Below are 17,489 nucleotides of genomic sequence, written 5' to 3'. Positions count from 1 at the left end.
GGGAGAGTCAAATAATTAAAATCAATGTAATCAAGTGTTATTATACTAAGTACCATAAAAAAATTTTTTTAAAGGTAGTAGGGAAGGAGACTCTGAGTGATGGGAGGGGGTGGTTGTTTTAGAGAGGGAAGTCAGGGAAAGTCTCTCTTTCTCTCTCTCTCTTTTTTTTTTTTTTGTGGTACATACCTCTAGCAAGAACTGAACCCGGGACTCTCTGGTCCACAGGCTGACGCTCAATCGCTGAGCCAAAATGGCTAGGGAGGGGGAAAGTCTCTTAAATGTGGTTACATTTGATCAGACATGGGGAAAATACAGGAGCAAACCACACAGAAATCGGGCAGGAGTGCATTTAGGTGGAGGAAACTTCACGTGCAAAGGCCCTGAGGCAGGAAGATGAGTTTGGAGAGTGGGGGGACAGGAAGGCTAACAGGACTACTGCCAAGTTAGTAAAGCAGACAGTGGAAGAAACAAAGCCCTCCTTCATTCTAGCACCAAGACTTATCTCCTAAATGTTTCCCCAACCCAGTTTTCCCTTCTCCCCTAATCTTGTATCTCATAATCCCCTTCCAGTCAACTCCCCTCAAAACTATTTTCCATCCTGCTGACAAGTTGATCTAAATATGTGATTCTGACCCTATTGTTCTCTGTGTTACACTTATCACGGATTGACTTAACATTGCTTATAGAGCAAGTCCCAAGTGCTTTAATGCTGGACAAAGTCCTTTAGGACCCAGTCTCTGCCTCGTGGACCTTGCATGTACGCTCCAGCCACACCAAAGTACTAGTTCCCCAAATAATGTACTTCTGGACTTTATGCCTTGCCTCAAGCTGTTTTCATTCTTTAAAAATCATTCCTTCTCCCAGGTTTTTGCTTGGCTAACTCAAATCAGACTCAGCTTGGAGTTACTTCTCTGCGCTCATTATAACCCGGCAATGCCTCAGTACTTCAATACCACTTAACAGGAATTATTAAGGTGATCTGCTTATATACATCTGCCTCTCCCATTAGCTTCTAATTTTCTCAAGGGTAGGCAATTGGTTCTTAATCATGTTTTTCCCCCAGGGTATGAACTGAGTTCTGGCCCAGCGCAGCTAAGAAAGGACTGGGTTTATCTCCTTTCTAGGGTTGCCAGCTAGAAACTCACTCTCTCATTCCAGGCTCACAAACACAGCTGCCCTGTGATATTCTGTTTAGGTGAATGGGTTTCAAAAGACGCCTGAAAATTTCTAACACTCTTTAATCAGATTAATCCATAAAATTAAAAAAGAAGACAAAGTGTACAGCTCAGAAGGCTGGGCGTCCATATGTCTACCTGAGAAAAACAGGAAAGAACAGAAATTGTCCTGTGACTTTCAAATTTTAATTAATAGTTTGGCAGGAAAATAGAATACTTGAAGAAGGAAGCTTGAAGCTTGTTTTAAATAAATCCATTTCTAATGTTCAATCTCCGATTATTTAAACTAAAGGATCCCCAGCCAAAAGTAATTTCTATACCTTTATTTTACTTTTCATGATACTTTAACGAGCAGTATAGGAATTCAGAATAGATGCTAAGTCAATTCATTTTCAAATTAACATATTATTTCCCTTATTTAAGCTTTGTTTTACTTTAAGTTCAAAGTTCTAGGTTCCATTGGAAAATTATATTGACTTTTTTTTTAATCCTCACCCCAAGGATATTTTCTTATTTATTTATTTATTTATTTATTTATTTATTTATTTATTTATTTATTCTTTTTAGACAGTGGAAAGGAGAAAGAGAGAGAAACATCAATGTGAGAGTGACACATCAATTGGTTGCCTCCCACATGTGCCCCCAACCAGGGATAGAGATCAAACCTGCAACCCAGTTACTTGCCCTTGACTGGTAATTGAACCCGAGACCCTTCAGTTCACGGGTCAATGCTCTAACCACTGAGCACACTGGCCAGGGCTTAAATTGCTTTTTATAAAATCCTATGCACTAAAAAAAAAAGCGATTTTTATAGTTCCATGTCCTAGTCACCTAAAAAATTAATCTGGAGCTGATATTAATCATCACAGACTGGTTTGGCTCAGCGGTTGGAGTGTCAGCTCGAGGACCAGAATGTCACAGGTTTAATTCTCGGTCAAGGACACGTATCTGGGTTGCAGGTTCGATTCCCAGTCCTGGTTGGAGTCGCGTGGGAGGCAACCAATCGATTTGTCTCTCTCACGTCGATGTTTCTCTCTCTCCCTCCCACACTTCCACTCCATCTAAAAAAAAAAAAAAAAATTCATCACAAACACTTCCAAAAGTTTAGTAAAAAAGAAGAGCTAAATAATGGTTATGGAAAAGCCCCTGTCCCACCAACACATAAACCAAAGACTGACTTAATACACCCCTGGGACAAACTTGCAAAATGTTAAGTCCATTCTCTTCACAGCAGAGAAGTGAGAAACCTCCCTGAATTGTTTCTGTCTTCTTGTCTTCCCCCCAGAATCTTTCTCCATCATTTGACTTTGAATTCCCCCTCACTGAATTTCCATTACCTCTCCCTTAAGATCTGAGGCCCCTCTTGATTACCTAGAATGTGCCTTCCCCTTTAAGACCTCCATGCACTTGAACATCCTGAGCCCTCCACTTGGAAGGCATTTGCCTCCCTTGCTGGTGTGATGAATGCTTATGCTACCTTCAGGCATTACTTCAGACAACACCTGCTCGGTGAGCTCAGTGAAGAGCTCCTGGCTCCCTTCCTCCTCCTCCAGGCAGGGAGAAGAGGGTCCTTCTTTGTGCTCTCGGCCAATCCTATACTTTCCAACCTTATTTCAGTGAGTTTGATGAATATTTGTTTTCCAGACTATGAGCTCCCTGAGAGCAAGGACCATGTTTATTCCTCTTAGTACCCATCTGTGACTAACGCAGTGTCTGTGTTTATTGATTGAGTGCTTGAGGCAGGCAGAAACAGTGCAAGGAAAACAGCTCCCCATCCACTTAGGGAACGTGACCAAATTACTCCCATGTTGGCAACGGGGCAAGCTGGCTTAATTACTGCAGCAAAAGAAGACCTGATCAGACAGAGCTCCAGATACACGATGAAGCATTTTCACTAAACTCTTAATCCCTCGAGCTTTTCCTTCACAGCACCCATCCTATTCATCAGGGACATTTAAATTAAATGAATTTAATCCAAAACAAAATGCTTTACTGAATATCATACCTTTCCCTTCACCACAACCATTTAAAAGATTTTTATTTGTGCAAGCATTTTAAAGTCAGGAATAAACACGAAGGATAGCGGTAAAGGGTTTGTTTACACGTCTTTACACCACTGTGTAAGGAAGACATAGTGGAGTTTACATTTATGCCATGTAAATCGCTATAGAACCAGATGTTGCTTACAAGGTACCTTGTAACTCATCTCCTCTAAGCAATAAAGCCCCCCTCCCCTTTTCTGGCAAAAGTTTGAGAAACTTACTGCTGTTTTCTATCAGCAGATACAACAGATGGCTGGCACATGCCTGCTTTGCTAAATGAAATGGGCTCTCTGCAGAATTACTCTTTGATCCCTAGTGGCATGTCCACAACACCACAATGCAAAACACCACCGCATAGCAGAATCTAAACATGAAAGGTTTAAAGCTACGCTTTTGATATGAGTACCTTCTTTAAAAAAAAAAAAAATCATGCCCACGGTATGTAAACATATTCACATTCCCACTTTGAAACCATGGAACAGAGGTCAAAAAACAAGGCATTTCCTCCGTTTGGTGATATAAAACCACAGCGAAGGTATGCCGGCAAACCCCAGGAGTGCAGAGGTATGCAGCCACTTGGACTGGAACTACCAAAACAATCATAACTCCATTAGGAAAAAATGCGGACAGTATACATTAAGGGATTTAAATAATACTACTAATAATAAGTGTTACCATAACTTCAGAGTTGAAAGGAGGTGTTTAAGGGTATTTGGCAGTTTCTTTGAAGAGGGAGAGGAGGTACTTGAATTTAAATTCACTATTGTTTTTCTTTTATTTTTGTCATGGGGAGAAGGGAAGGGGAAAGAGTATTTTAATACAGGTCTCCTTAACTCAACCAGTCTAATGGGAAATCTGAGACTGCAAACTGCAGCTTATTTAATGGGACCAGTGTTACATCATATCAAACACTACATTGCAAAAACAAGCTATCTGGGCTTTACAGGCATTTTAATGACAGAACTGGATTACCCAGTTGATATTACAGAAATATGTCCAGTTGATATTCGAGAAACAATAGAGTGATTCTATTTTTTTTTTAATCAGCAAAAAAATGTGAGTCAGTTGTCAGAAAAATAGCATGTTTGTGACTTTTTTTTTTCCCAATGGAATTTTCCTCATTTTAAAGCTGAATTAGGGTACTACTGACAGGAATCATGCACAAGGACACCACTATCCAGGCAAAGTTCTCAAGCTTTCTTTAGCCTTGATTTTGTATTATTATTCTTGGTACAATTTCTGGCAGTTTTCAATAATTCAGGAAGTTTTGTTTTTAATTGATAGGGAGTTTGCAAGGGTTATGAACACATTTATAATTAACCTTACATGCTGGAAATGTTTTACTGATACACTCTATCTTCAGCATATCTAATATTTTCTGTTGTCAAAGGCTATACATAAAACAAAGGAGCACATTTCTGCAGTTTAACCCATAAAATCCATCCTTCTACAGTATACACATGACCACCCACCTCCCTGGGACAGTGCACAGAATTCTGTTCTTCCTTTCCTGTACCCATAGTAATACTTTTGATTTTTGTTTTTAAACATCTTGAAATTGAATAAAGTGAAGCTATATCCCTGACTTCTAGTGGTGATAAGAATTTTGACCCCTATACATGACAAAAACCTTATTCTAAGATCTGGATCTGGTGGCACAAGTGATTAGAACTTGCTAGTAATCCAGGTGGTAGGTTTGAAGTTAATATTGCCCAGTTATCTTCACCCAGAGAATATCTATTTCACAGATACCAATTTCACCCCAGCCCTTGCCAACCATCTGAGAAATCCAGTCATTTGGTCACAAGGAGTTTGGGAAACTAGTATAGATGGCTCAGCATAAATCCATTACCACTGCTAAAAACACTGACATAAAAAGAGATGCCCTAGTCAGAGGGAGTGGCAAGAAATATTCAAAGTGATGAAAAGCAAGGACTTTCAATCAAGATTACTCCACCCTACAAAGCTTTTATTTAGAATTGATGGGCATATAAAGAGCTTCCCAGACAAGAAAAAGCTAAAGGAGTTCATCACCACCAAACCAGTATTATATGAAATGTTGAAGGGTCTTCTTGAAGATCAAAAATATGAAAAATAAAATGGCAATAAATACATATCTATCAACAATTGAATCTACAAATAAAATGAACAAGCCCTGGCCGGTTTGGCTCAGTGGTTAGAGCATCCGCCTGCGGTCTGGAGAGACCCAGGTTCGGTTCCCACTAAGGGCATGTACCTCGGTTGCAGTTTGTCCCCAGCCCTGGTTGGTCCTGCGGGTGGCAGCCACTCGATGTGTCCCTTTCACATCGATGTTTCCCTCTCTCTCTCTCTTCCTCTCTCTCCCTCCCACTCTATCTGTGCAAAAAATGGAAAAATGTCCTTGGGTGAGGATAAAAAAAAAAAAAAATGAACAAGCAGAACAGAAACAAACTCATAGATACAGAGAACTTTTTGTTGGTTGCCAGATGTGAGGGGGGTTGGGGGATGGGTGAAAAATGTAAAGGGATTAAGAAGTACTAATTGGTTGTTAGACTGAGGGACCTGAGAGAGAATGGGGGAGGGGAGTGGGAAGAGATAAGCCAAAGAAAGTATATGCATATATGCATAACCAGTGGACACAGACAACAGTGTGGGGAAGGCAGGAGCAGGGAGGGGGGTGTCAATGAAGGGAAAAGGGGACAGACATCTGTAATACTTTCAATAATAAAGATAAATTTAAAAAATTAAAATTAAAAAACAAAACAAAACAAAACGAGATGCCCTAGCCTGGGCAGTGTGTTAAGTGGTCAGAGCACCAGCCCTCACACCAAAGGGTCTTGGGTTTGACTCCTGGTCAAGGGCACATACCTGGGTTGCAAGTTTAATCCCCAGCCCTGGTCGGGGTACATGTGGAAAGCAACCAATAGAAGTATCTCTCTCACATCAATGTTTCTCTCTCTCTTCCTCCCTCTTTTCCACTCTCTAAAAATCAATGGAAAAAATATCATCAGACAAGGATTTTTTAAAAAAGCGAGATGCCCTATTAACTAGGTTCTAGATTCACAGTACCTTAGCATTGTAATGCAGGTGATAAAATATATTATAGTTATTAAGAACAAGTCTATATGATCTTTACAAATTTTATAAGATTTTCTTAAACACACATTTATTGTATGATCTATATAAATGAAAAAATGTTGGCCTTATACTGAATTGGTTCCTATGGAAATCAGCAGTGGTGTCCTAATATTAGAATTCAGATTTGTCTAACAAAACTTCTCATTAAAATTTTATTGGCAACCTATTAGGTTTAGAAAGGGTTATTTTCCAAATAAAATGTTTAATTAGTGAGTAGTTTAGAAAACTAAAATGGTTGCTCATGGCCTCTACCTGTCTCAAATCAGGGAAAGTTTAGAATAAGGAATGCTTCATTGAAAAATAGCAACTGTTAAAAGTTATGTATAGTAACAAAGAGTATTTTTCCTTAATTACTAAAAATCCTTTAAGCTTCCTTAGTAGAAATTCTCATTGAAAAATCTTGAGAAGGGGCATGACAGAAAGTGAGTGTTTTAAATGGACAGTAAAGTAGAGACAGGTTTTTCCATGGAAAATGAGGATTTCAGGAAGAGGAAGAGGTCAGGTAACTTGATTTCAGGCAGAAAAGCCTTCCAAAGCATATTTTCAGGGATCTCAAAAGGTACTGGTGATGATCTGATAAGCATTAAAGAATTCTCTGGGATCTATATTTATGATCAGCCATGAAAACCATTTGTTTTATCACTTTGTTGAGTGATAGGTTGTGTAAAAATGATACTAGAGCCCTGGCCGGTTTGGCTCAGCGGTAGAGCTTCGGGCTATGGACCAATGAGTCGAGGGTTCGATTCCGGTCAAGGACCCAAACCTTGGTTGCGGTTCATCCCCAGCCCTGGTAAGGGTTGTGCAGGAGGCAACCATTTGATGTGTCTCTTTCACATCAGTGGTTTTTTTTTCTCTCTCTCTCTCTTCCTCCCACTCTATCTGAAGATAAATAGAAAAATATCCTCAGGTGAGGATTTAACAAAAAATGATACTAGATAATAAACATGCGTAAACTATAATACAGAACATCATACAACTTAAAACCCTATAGTACACCTTTTTACACACATGTAATGTAAAGTAATTTTTTAAATTATAAATCAATGCATGTTCATTGTGGAAGAAACATATGCAAATGTAACTGATGTAACATATGCAAATGTAGCTGATGTTTACACCCTAGAGGATCAGACATGTATCAAATGTGTTTTTCCTTTGTCTGCCTATATTTTCTGTGATGCAATCAAACAGAAGAATATGCTGTTATGGGCTACTGACAATGTGTCAAGAACATTCATGGCACTGAGTGGATGTCTAGAATATTCTTATTAACGCCTGGTTGTATTCTCCTGCCACTGTCCCTGGACCTCCAGGTTCCATCTATCTTTTTACTTTTATAAAAAACATAATGAGTAACAGTATTGCACTTAAATTTTTACTCATATCCATGATTATTTCCTAAGGATGAACCTCTGGAAGTAAAATTTCCCTGTCAAAGGGTCTGGACCAAATCTTTTGCCATCAGATTCTAAATGCTCTGCAAAAGGGCTACCACGCACCAGACGCATATGAGTATGTACAATTCTCCACATGTTAAAAACACTTTTAAAAAAACTTGACCAACTTGATGTGGAGAAATGACTATCACTGTAATTTTTATTTGTTCTTGTTTGAAATAGAACATGAAAGTTATTTTAAATGGCCCCAAGAACATCTTGGGTTATCGGCCTAATCATTTATTGGAAGTAGATTAACACCTATTGCCTCTGCTAGGTCTTGGATCCTGAAGTTACTTTAACTTTCTTCATATATTGCCAAAATACTTAAATATTAAGTTTAAATCTTCATTAACCAGTTATGTGTTTTGCTTGTGTTGAAATCCCTAAATGTTTGACATTATTTGGATAAAATAACTAGATCATGGAATAAATTTTTCATTTTTCATGTAGTTGTTTTGATGTGGTTTGGCTTTAGCCAGAGATGCCTTTCAAAATATTTAATTCATATTGAAGTCATTATTTTTCCCACCTTCAAAATTTCCATGCATTTCAAAAACTGTGGTGTTAGAATCACACAACTTTATTGAGTAAAATGGGTCAAATTTAAATAATATTTCCAAACATCTTGCTGTTTGGCATTGTAAAGATTCTACCCTGTCACTACCCTCCTCCCTAAGAAAAATAGATGCCAGATTTCACAGTTACCTGTTGTACCCTGTCCAGAGCAGATTGAGCACAGAGGGCTAGATCATTTCATTGAAGTGCTGACATTGTCCTTCATAATGAAATAATCCACATGGGCAATCAACACCCAAACAGGAGAGAAAAAGATGCTAGACACTTCATCTCCATGTCAGTTCTACCATCTTCTTTAATCTCCTACAAGAAATATTCCTGAGGTTGTTTGACATGCAATCCATTTTGTACTCAACAGTATGCCAATGTCTGCAAACACACACTATGCTATAAAGCAACAAGGGAGCTAACCAAATTCAAGTCATTGCTTCAAATTCCAACCTTTGGAAGACAAACTCAGATGAAAAATAAATAAGTAGATAATAAATAAATAAGAGCTGTTGACATTTTCTGCTTCTCCTACAGTTACCAAACCCTTTCACCTGGGGAGGGGTACAAATCAAGCTACCTTATAATGGTTCTTATGAGTCCATAAAAGTATAGGTAAGGAAAATGTTCTTTTTAAAAACACAGAATTAATATTGATCCCATCTGATACTGGTCAAACACAAGTAAACAGATTCAGGTGAAACAAAAAGATAATAAAAAGGTCATTTATTGATTTATTACTGGTTTCACAATATTCTAAACTTAATTGTCCATAAAGTATCTATAAAGAGAGAATTGTATGAAGAAAAACAATAATCTCCCTATAGAGCAGTAAGAGCCTCAGTGAAATCATCTGCAAAATGGGGGTTTCAGAATAGATGGCCTTCTTGCTACAAACATCAGTGGACACGAAACATCTCTCTCATTTCTTTTTGTTGTTGTTGCAACAATGGAAGTGTCAAAGGGTTTGGATTTTATCTATTTTAGAAAAGAGAGATGAGAGAATAGATCTGAGGGAAAAGAGACAGCTCTGAGGGAAATGGTCATGCCTGTACTATAACAGGTAATTAAAGGGAACCAATGTGGTTTCTCAATTCAAAATAGTTACTTTTTATAAAGTGTGCTTTTCTGGATCATATGCTCATGAAAATATCCATTTAGGTTATTTTAGAATTTTAAAAAACCTGCAAATGTGATTTTAATTAAAATTACAATGATTTTCATAGTAGACACATTTTACTAACCAATGAGCAAAATAATGTATTACTTACCATGTGTCATTAGAGGTCATTTGATTAGAGGTCATTTATGTGATACTGAAACTGTACAAAAGGTAACATATAAAAGATGCTAATGTGCTAGGAAATAAAAAGAAACATTCTTTATAAAAATATATTGCAGTTTTCTTTTTCCTTATAAAAAGTATTTAAATGGTAACTTTAAAAAAGTCAATAGTCTGCAATATCTTACAAATGTTCTTATATAACATTTTTTGAGTCTGTGAACTTCCACCAGAAATATATATAGCATTCATATCATTCCAGTGAATAACATTCAACATATTGATATTTTCAAATGCGCAATGTCAAAAATACTTATAGGCTTTAAAATTGATTGTAAAGTATAAATGTCATAAGTGATTAGTGTATGCTATGGTGGGGAAGCCTTTTAAATATTATGTTAAATTGTAATGGTAATAATCACAGAAAGAATTGATATTGGTATCTGAGGTCTTTATATTCAAAGCCTGAAGACAGAGTCTTATAAAAATAGTGAGCTTTTAGGCACATTGTTTACCCTTTTCTTTTGGGAATCCTTAATTTATGTGACATGTTTAAATAAATAGGAGTTAATTCTTTCTTTACTTTGAAAATCAGATGAGAAATTATTCTTAAAAATTATAAAAATGTACCCTCAGACTACACACTATACAATATTATTTCTACCTGCCATTAGGCAGTGGGAATATTTGAGGGTAATTTTCTCCACCCTTTCTGGTTATCAGAACTTACCTGACCTGCAGCTTGCCAGGTAAAATTCATGGAATGGATATTGACAGGAATAGCTGGCATTCTCTGTTGCGCTTTTCTGAAATCATGTGTGAAAGGGGCCATTTTCCCCTCTGAAACAATCAGGATATCTTCTTCAAATCCTGGTTTTAAAAAATAAACAAAACTATCAAACTAGGTAGACTTAAAAGAATCCAAATCAGCACTGCATGCAAGAAGAACACCAAAGACTTAGTATGGGTCATCACTTTTCACAAAGCACCTGCCTTGGTACCAATTAATTTCCCTCTGTATGTGATAAGAATGATGCCCACAGGCACATGCTTTCAGGAGGAGTGGACGTGGAGTTAACTGGTGCTAACAAATGGTAGGTCCACCTAAAAACGGACGGTTGTAGAAACTAGCAACAGCAATGATCAGGACACTAAATCAGCTGAGGTTTCTTGAGAAAGTTTATATGCTTTCAGATGGAAAATAGCTCATTAGAAGGGGGAGCAACCTCCCTTGGTAATTAAGTTTTAAAAACATACCAAATGCAAGCCTCCCTCCTTCTTTAATGCAAGAATTGGAAAGAGAGTGAAGAAGACACAGGCAGAGGAAGGTGCTGGGCTCTGGAGCCTTACCTATGAGCACTCTCGCCTGGTGAGCATCGATCCACAGGTACAGGCTCTCCTCCCGTGGCTGCCCGATCTCTGCCCGCAGCACCAGCAGACACGGGAGGATGCTCCAGAGCCCGAGCGCGGCGGCAGGGAAGGCGCTTCTTTGGGCCATGCTACTCGGGAGCTCCTCGCTGGTGGCTCTCGCCGCTGCAACTCCTCCTGCCGCACCTACCCCAACCTGCAGCGGTGAAGTTGTTCCTCCGCCGGAGCTGTTCCCGCTTAGACGGCTGGGAGCGTAGCTTCCCCTCGGTGCGAGTGAGCCTGGGAGAGCGGAGGAGAGAGGGAAAGAGCGGCGCGAGCTGGGCAAGAGGAGGGGCGCAGGAGCGAGAAGGGACAGCAGAGATGCAAGACTGGCAAAGCAGCAGATGCCAGCACGCACGGCGAGACCAACAGTCAGAGGGTTAAATACAGCGAGAGAGGAAGAGCAGGAAGGGCGGGCGCCGAGGGGGTGCGTGCGAGGAGTGAAGAGGCCCAGCCAGCCGCCACTGGGGGGCGTTGCGGGGCGCGCGGGGGCGGGGCGGCGCGGCGCGGGACCCCGGAGGCTGCGTTTACGCGGTGGGACGAGAGCTAACGCGCGCAAAGGGGCGCTTGGGGGCGGAGGTTTTGTAGGGACCCCTGGGACTGCCCTCCCCTGTGACTTCAGCCAAGCGAGGCATGGGTAGAGGGAAATGGGGCGAGCTAATATCTCAGGGCTTTACTGAACACCGATGATGATATTGATGATGATGATGATGATGACGATGACGACGACTCCCATTTCTACCCTGGTGCTAAATGAAGGCACATATTCTTCCACTTCTCCCTTTCCTCCTATTATTCTTCTTTCTGCAAACTCTATCCTCTCTGATTCGCGCTACCCTGATATTTTGCGAGTTCCCATGCATTAAAAACCTGAGACTCCAGAGTCCAGTGGTGCTGGCACTGAGTTTGACTCCAGGCGCAGGAATTTTATTCTGCACTTGTCAGACATTGTGGATGATAATTTAACAGTTGGGGAAGCCCTTCTCTCTGCTAACCTGGTAGTGCCAGGAAAAGTTCCCTGGGCTCTGGATGACAGGAGTCCCTGACCCCTTAGGGCTTCAAAAAGTTGTGATAATCTGTATATTTGCTGGTGTTTCGCGCGCTGGTACTTGAAATCAAGGCGCCTCGAGGACAAGACCAAGGCTCTGGCCTTGCCTGTGGAAAGAGTAGTTGGCTGGCAATGAGCTACAACCTAACACACCACCCGACCCCAGCAGAAAGGATTTAACTTTCTCCATACAGAATCCCTTGGATGAGCAAAGAAAACAGAAGCAAAAGGTTTGGGGGCTTTATTTTATTTTATTTTATTTTTAAAGAAAGAGTTCAAACTCAGAAAACGATTGTTTACTTCTCTTTGTTCTTTAGCACCCAGATGCTGCGACAAATGTCCCAAGGATTGAGTGTCTGGGCTGGGGTGGTGTTTCACTCAGTGTTTTGTAGAGTAGTGGGGAAAAACAAATAGAAACAACAGAGAAGCTGAACATGTGCATACAATGAATTAACTAAATGTTAGGTCATGAGAAGTTACTGAAAACAATATGCGGTTTCAATTATGAAATATTTTCAGCTGTACAATTGTTGATCTTTGAAGAGAATTAGATAAGCCTATGACTATTTGAACTTGCAGTGTCTTAATTTTAAAAGTACTTTTATTTGAAGTGCTTACTTAATCCTCACAACTCTTTTACGTAGGTGCTATAATTATTTCTATTTTATTGGTGGGGAAACAAGACTCAAAAAGGTGCAGTAAGTTGACTGTGGTTACCTAGCTGGTAAGTGGCAGAATCAGGGTTCAAATCCCAGGCGCTCTGATTTCAAAGCCCAAGCTCTTAGCTGCTATACTCATACTGATAAGTAAATAATAGTTAAGTCTGAATCCAAAGCTTCACAACTATTCTCCCTTTAAACTAAAAATAGTTAATCGCTTTTCAAAAATTTTACTAGTTTTTATTTCAGAGAAAATTCATTTATATAATGTATTCGTATACATTGGACAATCTTTAAAGTACTTTAGTATTGTAATGCCAATTTCCTCCCAGTTAAAGATAATTTCACACACACAATAGACATTTTCTTTGACTCCAGAAAGTGTGGTTTTAATTGAACGTTTTTTTCCGTAGTATTGCTCAAGTACCTATGGCTCTTGGTGCAAGGACGCCCTCTACAGGTTATTTTAACCAAACACTGGTAATTGAAAAAAAATCCTTCATGAAATGTCTTTTTTTGGTAGAGAAAAAGAGGTACTAATTTCCTCCTAATTCAAATTCCTCTAAGTGGGTTCTTCTGCAGCAGTTGAATTTGGTGTTGATAATAATGGTAATATATCTTGCTGTAAGGAATTATCTTTCCTTCCAGAATGGTTGGTCTCTGTTCACTTCTCCCCAACAGTGTACAATTAGAAAACTTATATTTTATTATAGAGAAAAATACTATTTAAAAAATCTTGGATTTGAACCCTTTTGATCTTTAAAGGGAAGGAACATATGTTATACACCGGCCAGATATTTTCAAGATTAACAGAGTTATTTTTTGCGGGGAAAGTCCATCTAAGAACTAAATCTGGCTTGACTCTCCTTTCTGTTGTTAAGGAGCTGTGAGAGAGGCCTTTTTTTTTTTTTTCCACTTAGAATACAGTCGTGCTTTTAAATTTCTCCACTCAAATAAAATATAATGACATTTATTTGCACATGATAAAAATTTGGATAGAATGTGCTAGGAAATAATGTATTACCAATCAATTTAGTTTAGTTTGGAAATTTGACCATTTGTTTTCCGGTCCATTATTCTTCCTTTCCTTGTGTAACTTATTCTCATAACTACATTTGCAGGCAGATTCATTTATTTGTTTAATAACTCATTCGTTCATTCCAAAGAGATTTAGCAAATGCCTATTCTGTGCAAAACACTGTCCTAGAAAGAACAAGAAAGACAACGGCAGTAAAAAACATCGTGAAACTACATGAAAAACCCAAGTAACTATAATATAAGGCAGAATATGGTGATTGTTAACCAGATGGACTGGAAATTCAAAGAAGAAATCTCATATCTGGGATTCTGGAAGTTCTTTAGTTTATTCATTCAAAAAAACATTGACGAAGTGTCTGATGTGTGCACTGTACAGGCACAGGGCAAAGGTGAGTAAAAAGACAGCCCTTGCTCTAGCATTCTCCGTCTAAGAGGCAAGAGTGCTCAGAATGAACAATAGGAATAAATACCACGATGGGGACATATACAGAGTATTTTGGAAATCGGAAGAAAGTCTCTTAATGCAGACTGTGTTCTGGGAGGACTTCCTAGCGTGCAGGGTACTTGAGCAGTCTTGAAGGTTGAAGGGCAGTTGAACATGCAAGGGAGGGAGACGAGGCAGGGATGTATGTCCACGCACAGAGAGCGGCAATAGCAGGAACAAAGAGACTGGAGAAAGAATGCTACTATCAAGGATCTGCAAGTAAGATCTTCAGTATGATGAGCCTGGAGTAGGGGAGAGAGGGAATGGCTGGATGCAGCTGAAAAGGTAGGTAGGTAGGTTATGGAAGATTGTGTTGAGAAGAATCCCAGATAATTCATGGAGAGACATTGCCCTCAAGGAGGTGGAGCATAACTCCTCACTCCTTAAGTGTGGGCTGTGCCTAGAGACTTCCTTTCATAGAGTTCGGTATGGAAAGGAGGAGAAAAGAGTAACTATAATGTACAGACCTGACAAACATTACCTCATCTAGGTGATCAAGGTCAACATCAACAGTGATAAGTTAGGTTGATAGTATGTACCGTGATATGATGTGATGAGAATGGCACTTTACTTTTGTGGCATCCTCCTGAAAACCCAAAACCTCTGTCTAATCATGAGAAAAATATCAAAAAGGCCAAGTGGAGGGACATTCTACAATGTATCTGACCAGTAGTCTTCAAAAATGTCAATGTTATAAAAAACAAGGGAAGTCTGACAAACTATCACAGTCAAGAGGCTCCCAAAGACACATGACAGCTTAATGTAATATACTATCCTGGATGGGCTCCTGGAGCAGAAAAGGGACATTAGATAAAAACTAAGGAAATCTGAATAAACTAGTAATAATAGTGTATTAATATTGGCTCGTTAATTGTGACAAATATACCATACTAACTTAAAATGTTAATAATAGGGAACTGAGTATGGGGTAGATGGGAACTCTCCATACTATCTTTGCCATTTTTCTGTAAATCTAAAGCTATTCTAAAAAATAGTTTATTTTAAAAATAAAATATGAATACCTAGATACATTCAAAACAGCTGCTGACATTTGAAAAGCGGATTTCTCGTAAAAATTTGAATTTCTAGTTTCCCAAGGCCATTTCTGGCTTCTCATGGCTTTTTTTTTCTTTTTTTCAAGGAAAATCTAGAGCTCTGGCAATATCCCCTCCTTACAAGGGGATGTGTGTGAGTGATGGTGTGAGTAGGGGCTGCCATTCAAACAGGGCTAATGCTCTCCACTTCTTACAGTTACAGCACTCCTCTACGGAGCCTTCTTCACTCGACTCGACTTGCATCGCTTCCGAGTTGTGGCCTGGAAGAGAAGCAATGGGACAGGCAGGGGAAAGAAGCCAAGGAGGCTGGAAGGCATTGTGTGGGAACAAAGGCAAGAGGCCTGCTGTAGAGGGGGATCTAGTCAGTGCCATTTCTGCCAGCCACTCTGCACCATGGTCTCAGCCAGCGCTGTGTTGGTCACTACAGGTGTTGAGACTGAGACTGAGACCTACCTGCTGCACCGTGAGCTGTGTTTTGAGAAGAAGGGGAGCAGGCCCCCCTGTAGCACTCTGGCATGGAAAAGGGGCCAGAAGATAGTAAGTGAAAAGAGCAAGCAGCCAAGCATTGTTTTCAACGCAGTCTTGTTTTTAAAAAACAATGTGTGTGTGTGTGTGTGTGTGTATAGTTTATATGTATACAAAACTATACTTGGAAAACGTCTAAAAGGTTACATGCCAAAATAATTCCAGGAGTGATCTATGGGGACTGTGACCTGGAACTACAGAATACATTTCACTTTCGGCACAAATATTTTCTGTTTTTTTTTTTTTTTTAAAGATGTAATTAAAAGCCATTTTTAAGAAGAGACAGGTTCTTTCTTTCCCACTTCAGTCAGTTTCTCCCGAAGTAGGCAGCTGTCACCACCCTAAGCCAGCACCTCTTGCTATGCCGCTTGCATACTTTATCACTTGAGAACGGTACATCACAGCACATGACAGCTCATTACTGAAGCGCAGCACAGCCTGAGTATTCCTCATCATCCCATGCAGCACTCTCGCTATTCTTTCCTCACATGATGGTATTGCCAAGCAACCTAACACATATCTTGTCTTCCACAGACCAGATCCGTTATTTCCTGTTCATCCATGCTGTTGCACCCCTCTGACACTTAAGGGGTACTTTTTATGATGGGGGGAAAGGAAAACAATTTTGTTGCTCAAAAATAAGAGGAATAGAGCCCTGGCCGGTTTGGCTCAGTGGTTAGAGCATCGGCCTGCGGTCCCGAGAGACCCGGGTTCGGTTCCCGCTAAGGGCATGTACCTCGGTTGCGGTTTGTCCCTGGCCCTGGTTGGTCGTGCGGGTGGCAGCCACTTGATGTGTCCCTTTTACATCAATGTTTCTCTCTCTCTCTCTTCTTCTCTCTCCCTCCCACTCCACCTGAACAACAACAACAACAAAAAATAGAAGAATGGAAAACAAATTAGAACATCTTCATAGGTGGAAATGTTAGTGAACTATTAAAATTGATGTTCTGACATATGTACTTAAACATGAAACTATCATCACAGCCTAGGTAATGTACACAGTCCATCATTTCCCAAACTTTAACAAATCATACACTTTATTATTTTTTTCTTTATTGATTTGAGAGAGAGAGGAAAGGAAAGGGAGAGAGAGATAGAAACATCAATGAGATAGAACATCGATTGGCCGTCCTGTGTGCCCCCCACTGGGGACCGGGCCCATAACCTGGGCGTGTGCCCTGACCAGGAATTGAACCACGACCTCTTGGTGCATGGGTCGATGCTCCACCACTGAGCCACACTGGCTGGACCAAATCATACGTGTTAACTGTATTTCACTAAATTTGTTTTAAAATTTTTTAAAGAAATAAAAAATATTGGTGTTTCATTAGGACACAAAAACACTAACCATAAAAGGAAAAAAAGGTAAATTGAATTATATAAAGATTAAGAACATTTTTTTTTTTTTTATCCTCACCCGAGGACATTTTTCCATTTTTTGTACAGACAGAGTGGGAGGGAGAGAGGAAGAGAGAGAGAGAGAAACATCGATGTGAAAGGGACACATCGAGTGGCTGCCACCCACACGACCAACCAGGGCCAGGGACAAACTGCAACCAAGGTACATGCCCTTAGCGGGAACCGAACCCGGGTCTCTCCGGACCGCAGGCGGGCGCTCTAACCGCTGAACCAAACCGGTCAGGGCAAGATTAAG

General features: G+C 39.8%; 1 protein-coding gene across 1 annotated transcript in view; it reads right to left on the bottom strand.

The window, feature by feature from the left end:
* The window catches only part of WIF1 (WNT inhibitory factor 1), a 73,761-nt gene extending 62,477 nt beyond the window's left edge, over positions 1-11,284 (bottom strand). Inside the window, exons 1-2 of the mRNA XM_036252129.1 lie at positions 10,970-11,284; positions 10,350-10,489 (exon numbers count right to left, since the gene is read on the bottom strand). Coding sequence (XP_036108022.1) covers positions 10,350-10,489; positions 10,970-11,117 — 288 coding nt within the window. The 5' untranslated portion in view covers positions 11,118-11,284. The remainder of the gene's footprint in view (positions 1-10,349; positions 10,490-10,969) is intronic.
* Between the last annotated feature and the right edge of the window lie 6,205 nt (positions 11,285-17,489).

Source organism: Molossus molossus, unplaced genomic scaffold (genome assembly GCF_014108415.1).
Source record: "Molossus molossus isolate mMolMol1 unplaced genomic scaffold, mMolMol1.p scaffold_m16_p_10, whole genome shotgun sequence".
In the NCBI taxonomy this organism is placed as follows: Eukaryota; Metazoa; Chordata; class Mammalia; order Chiroptera; family Molossidae; genus Molossus; species Molossus molossus.
This window is presented reverse-complemented; position numbering and strand designations above follow the sequence as displayed.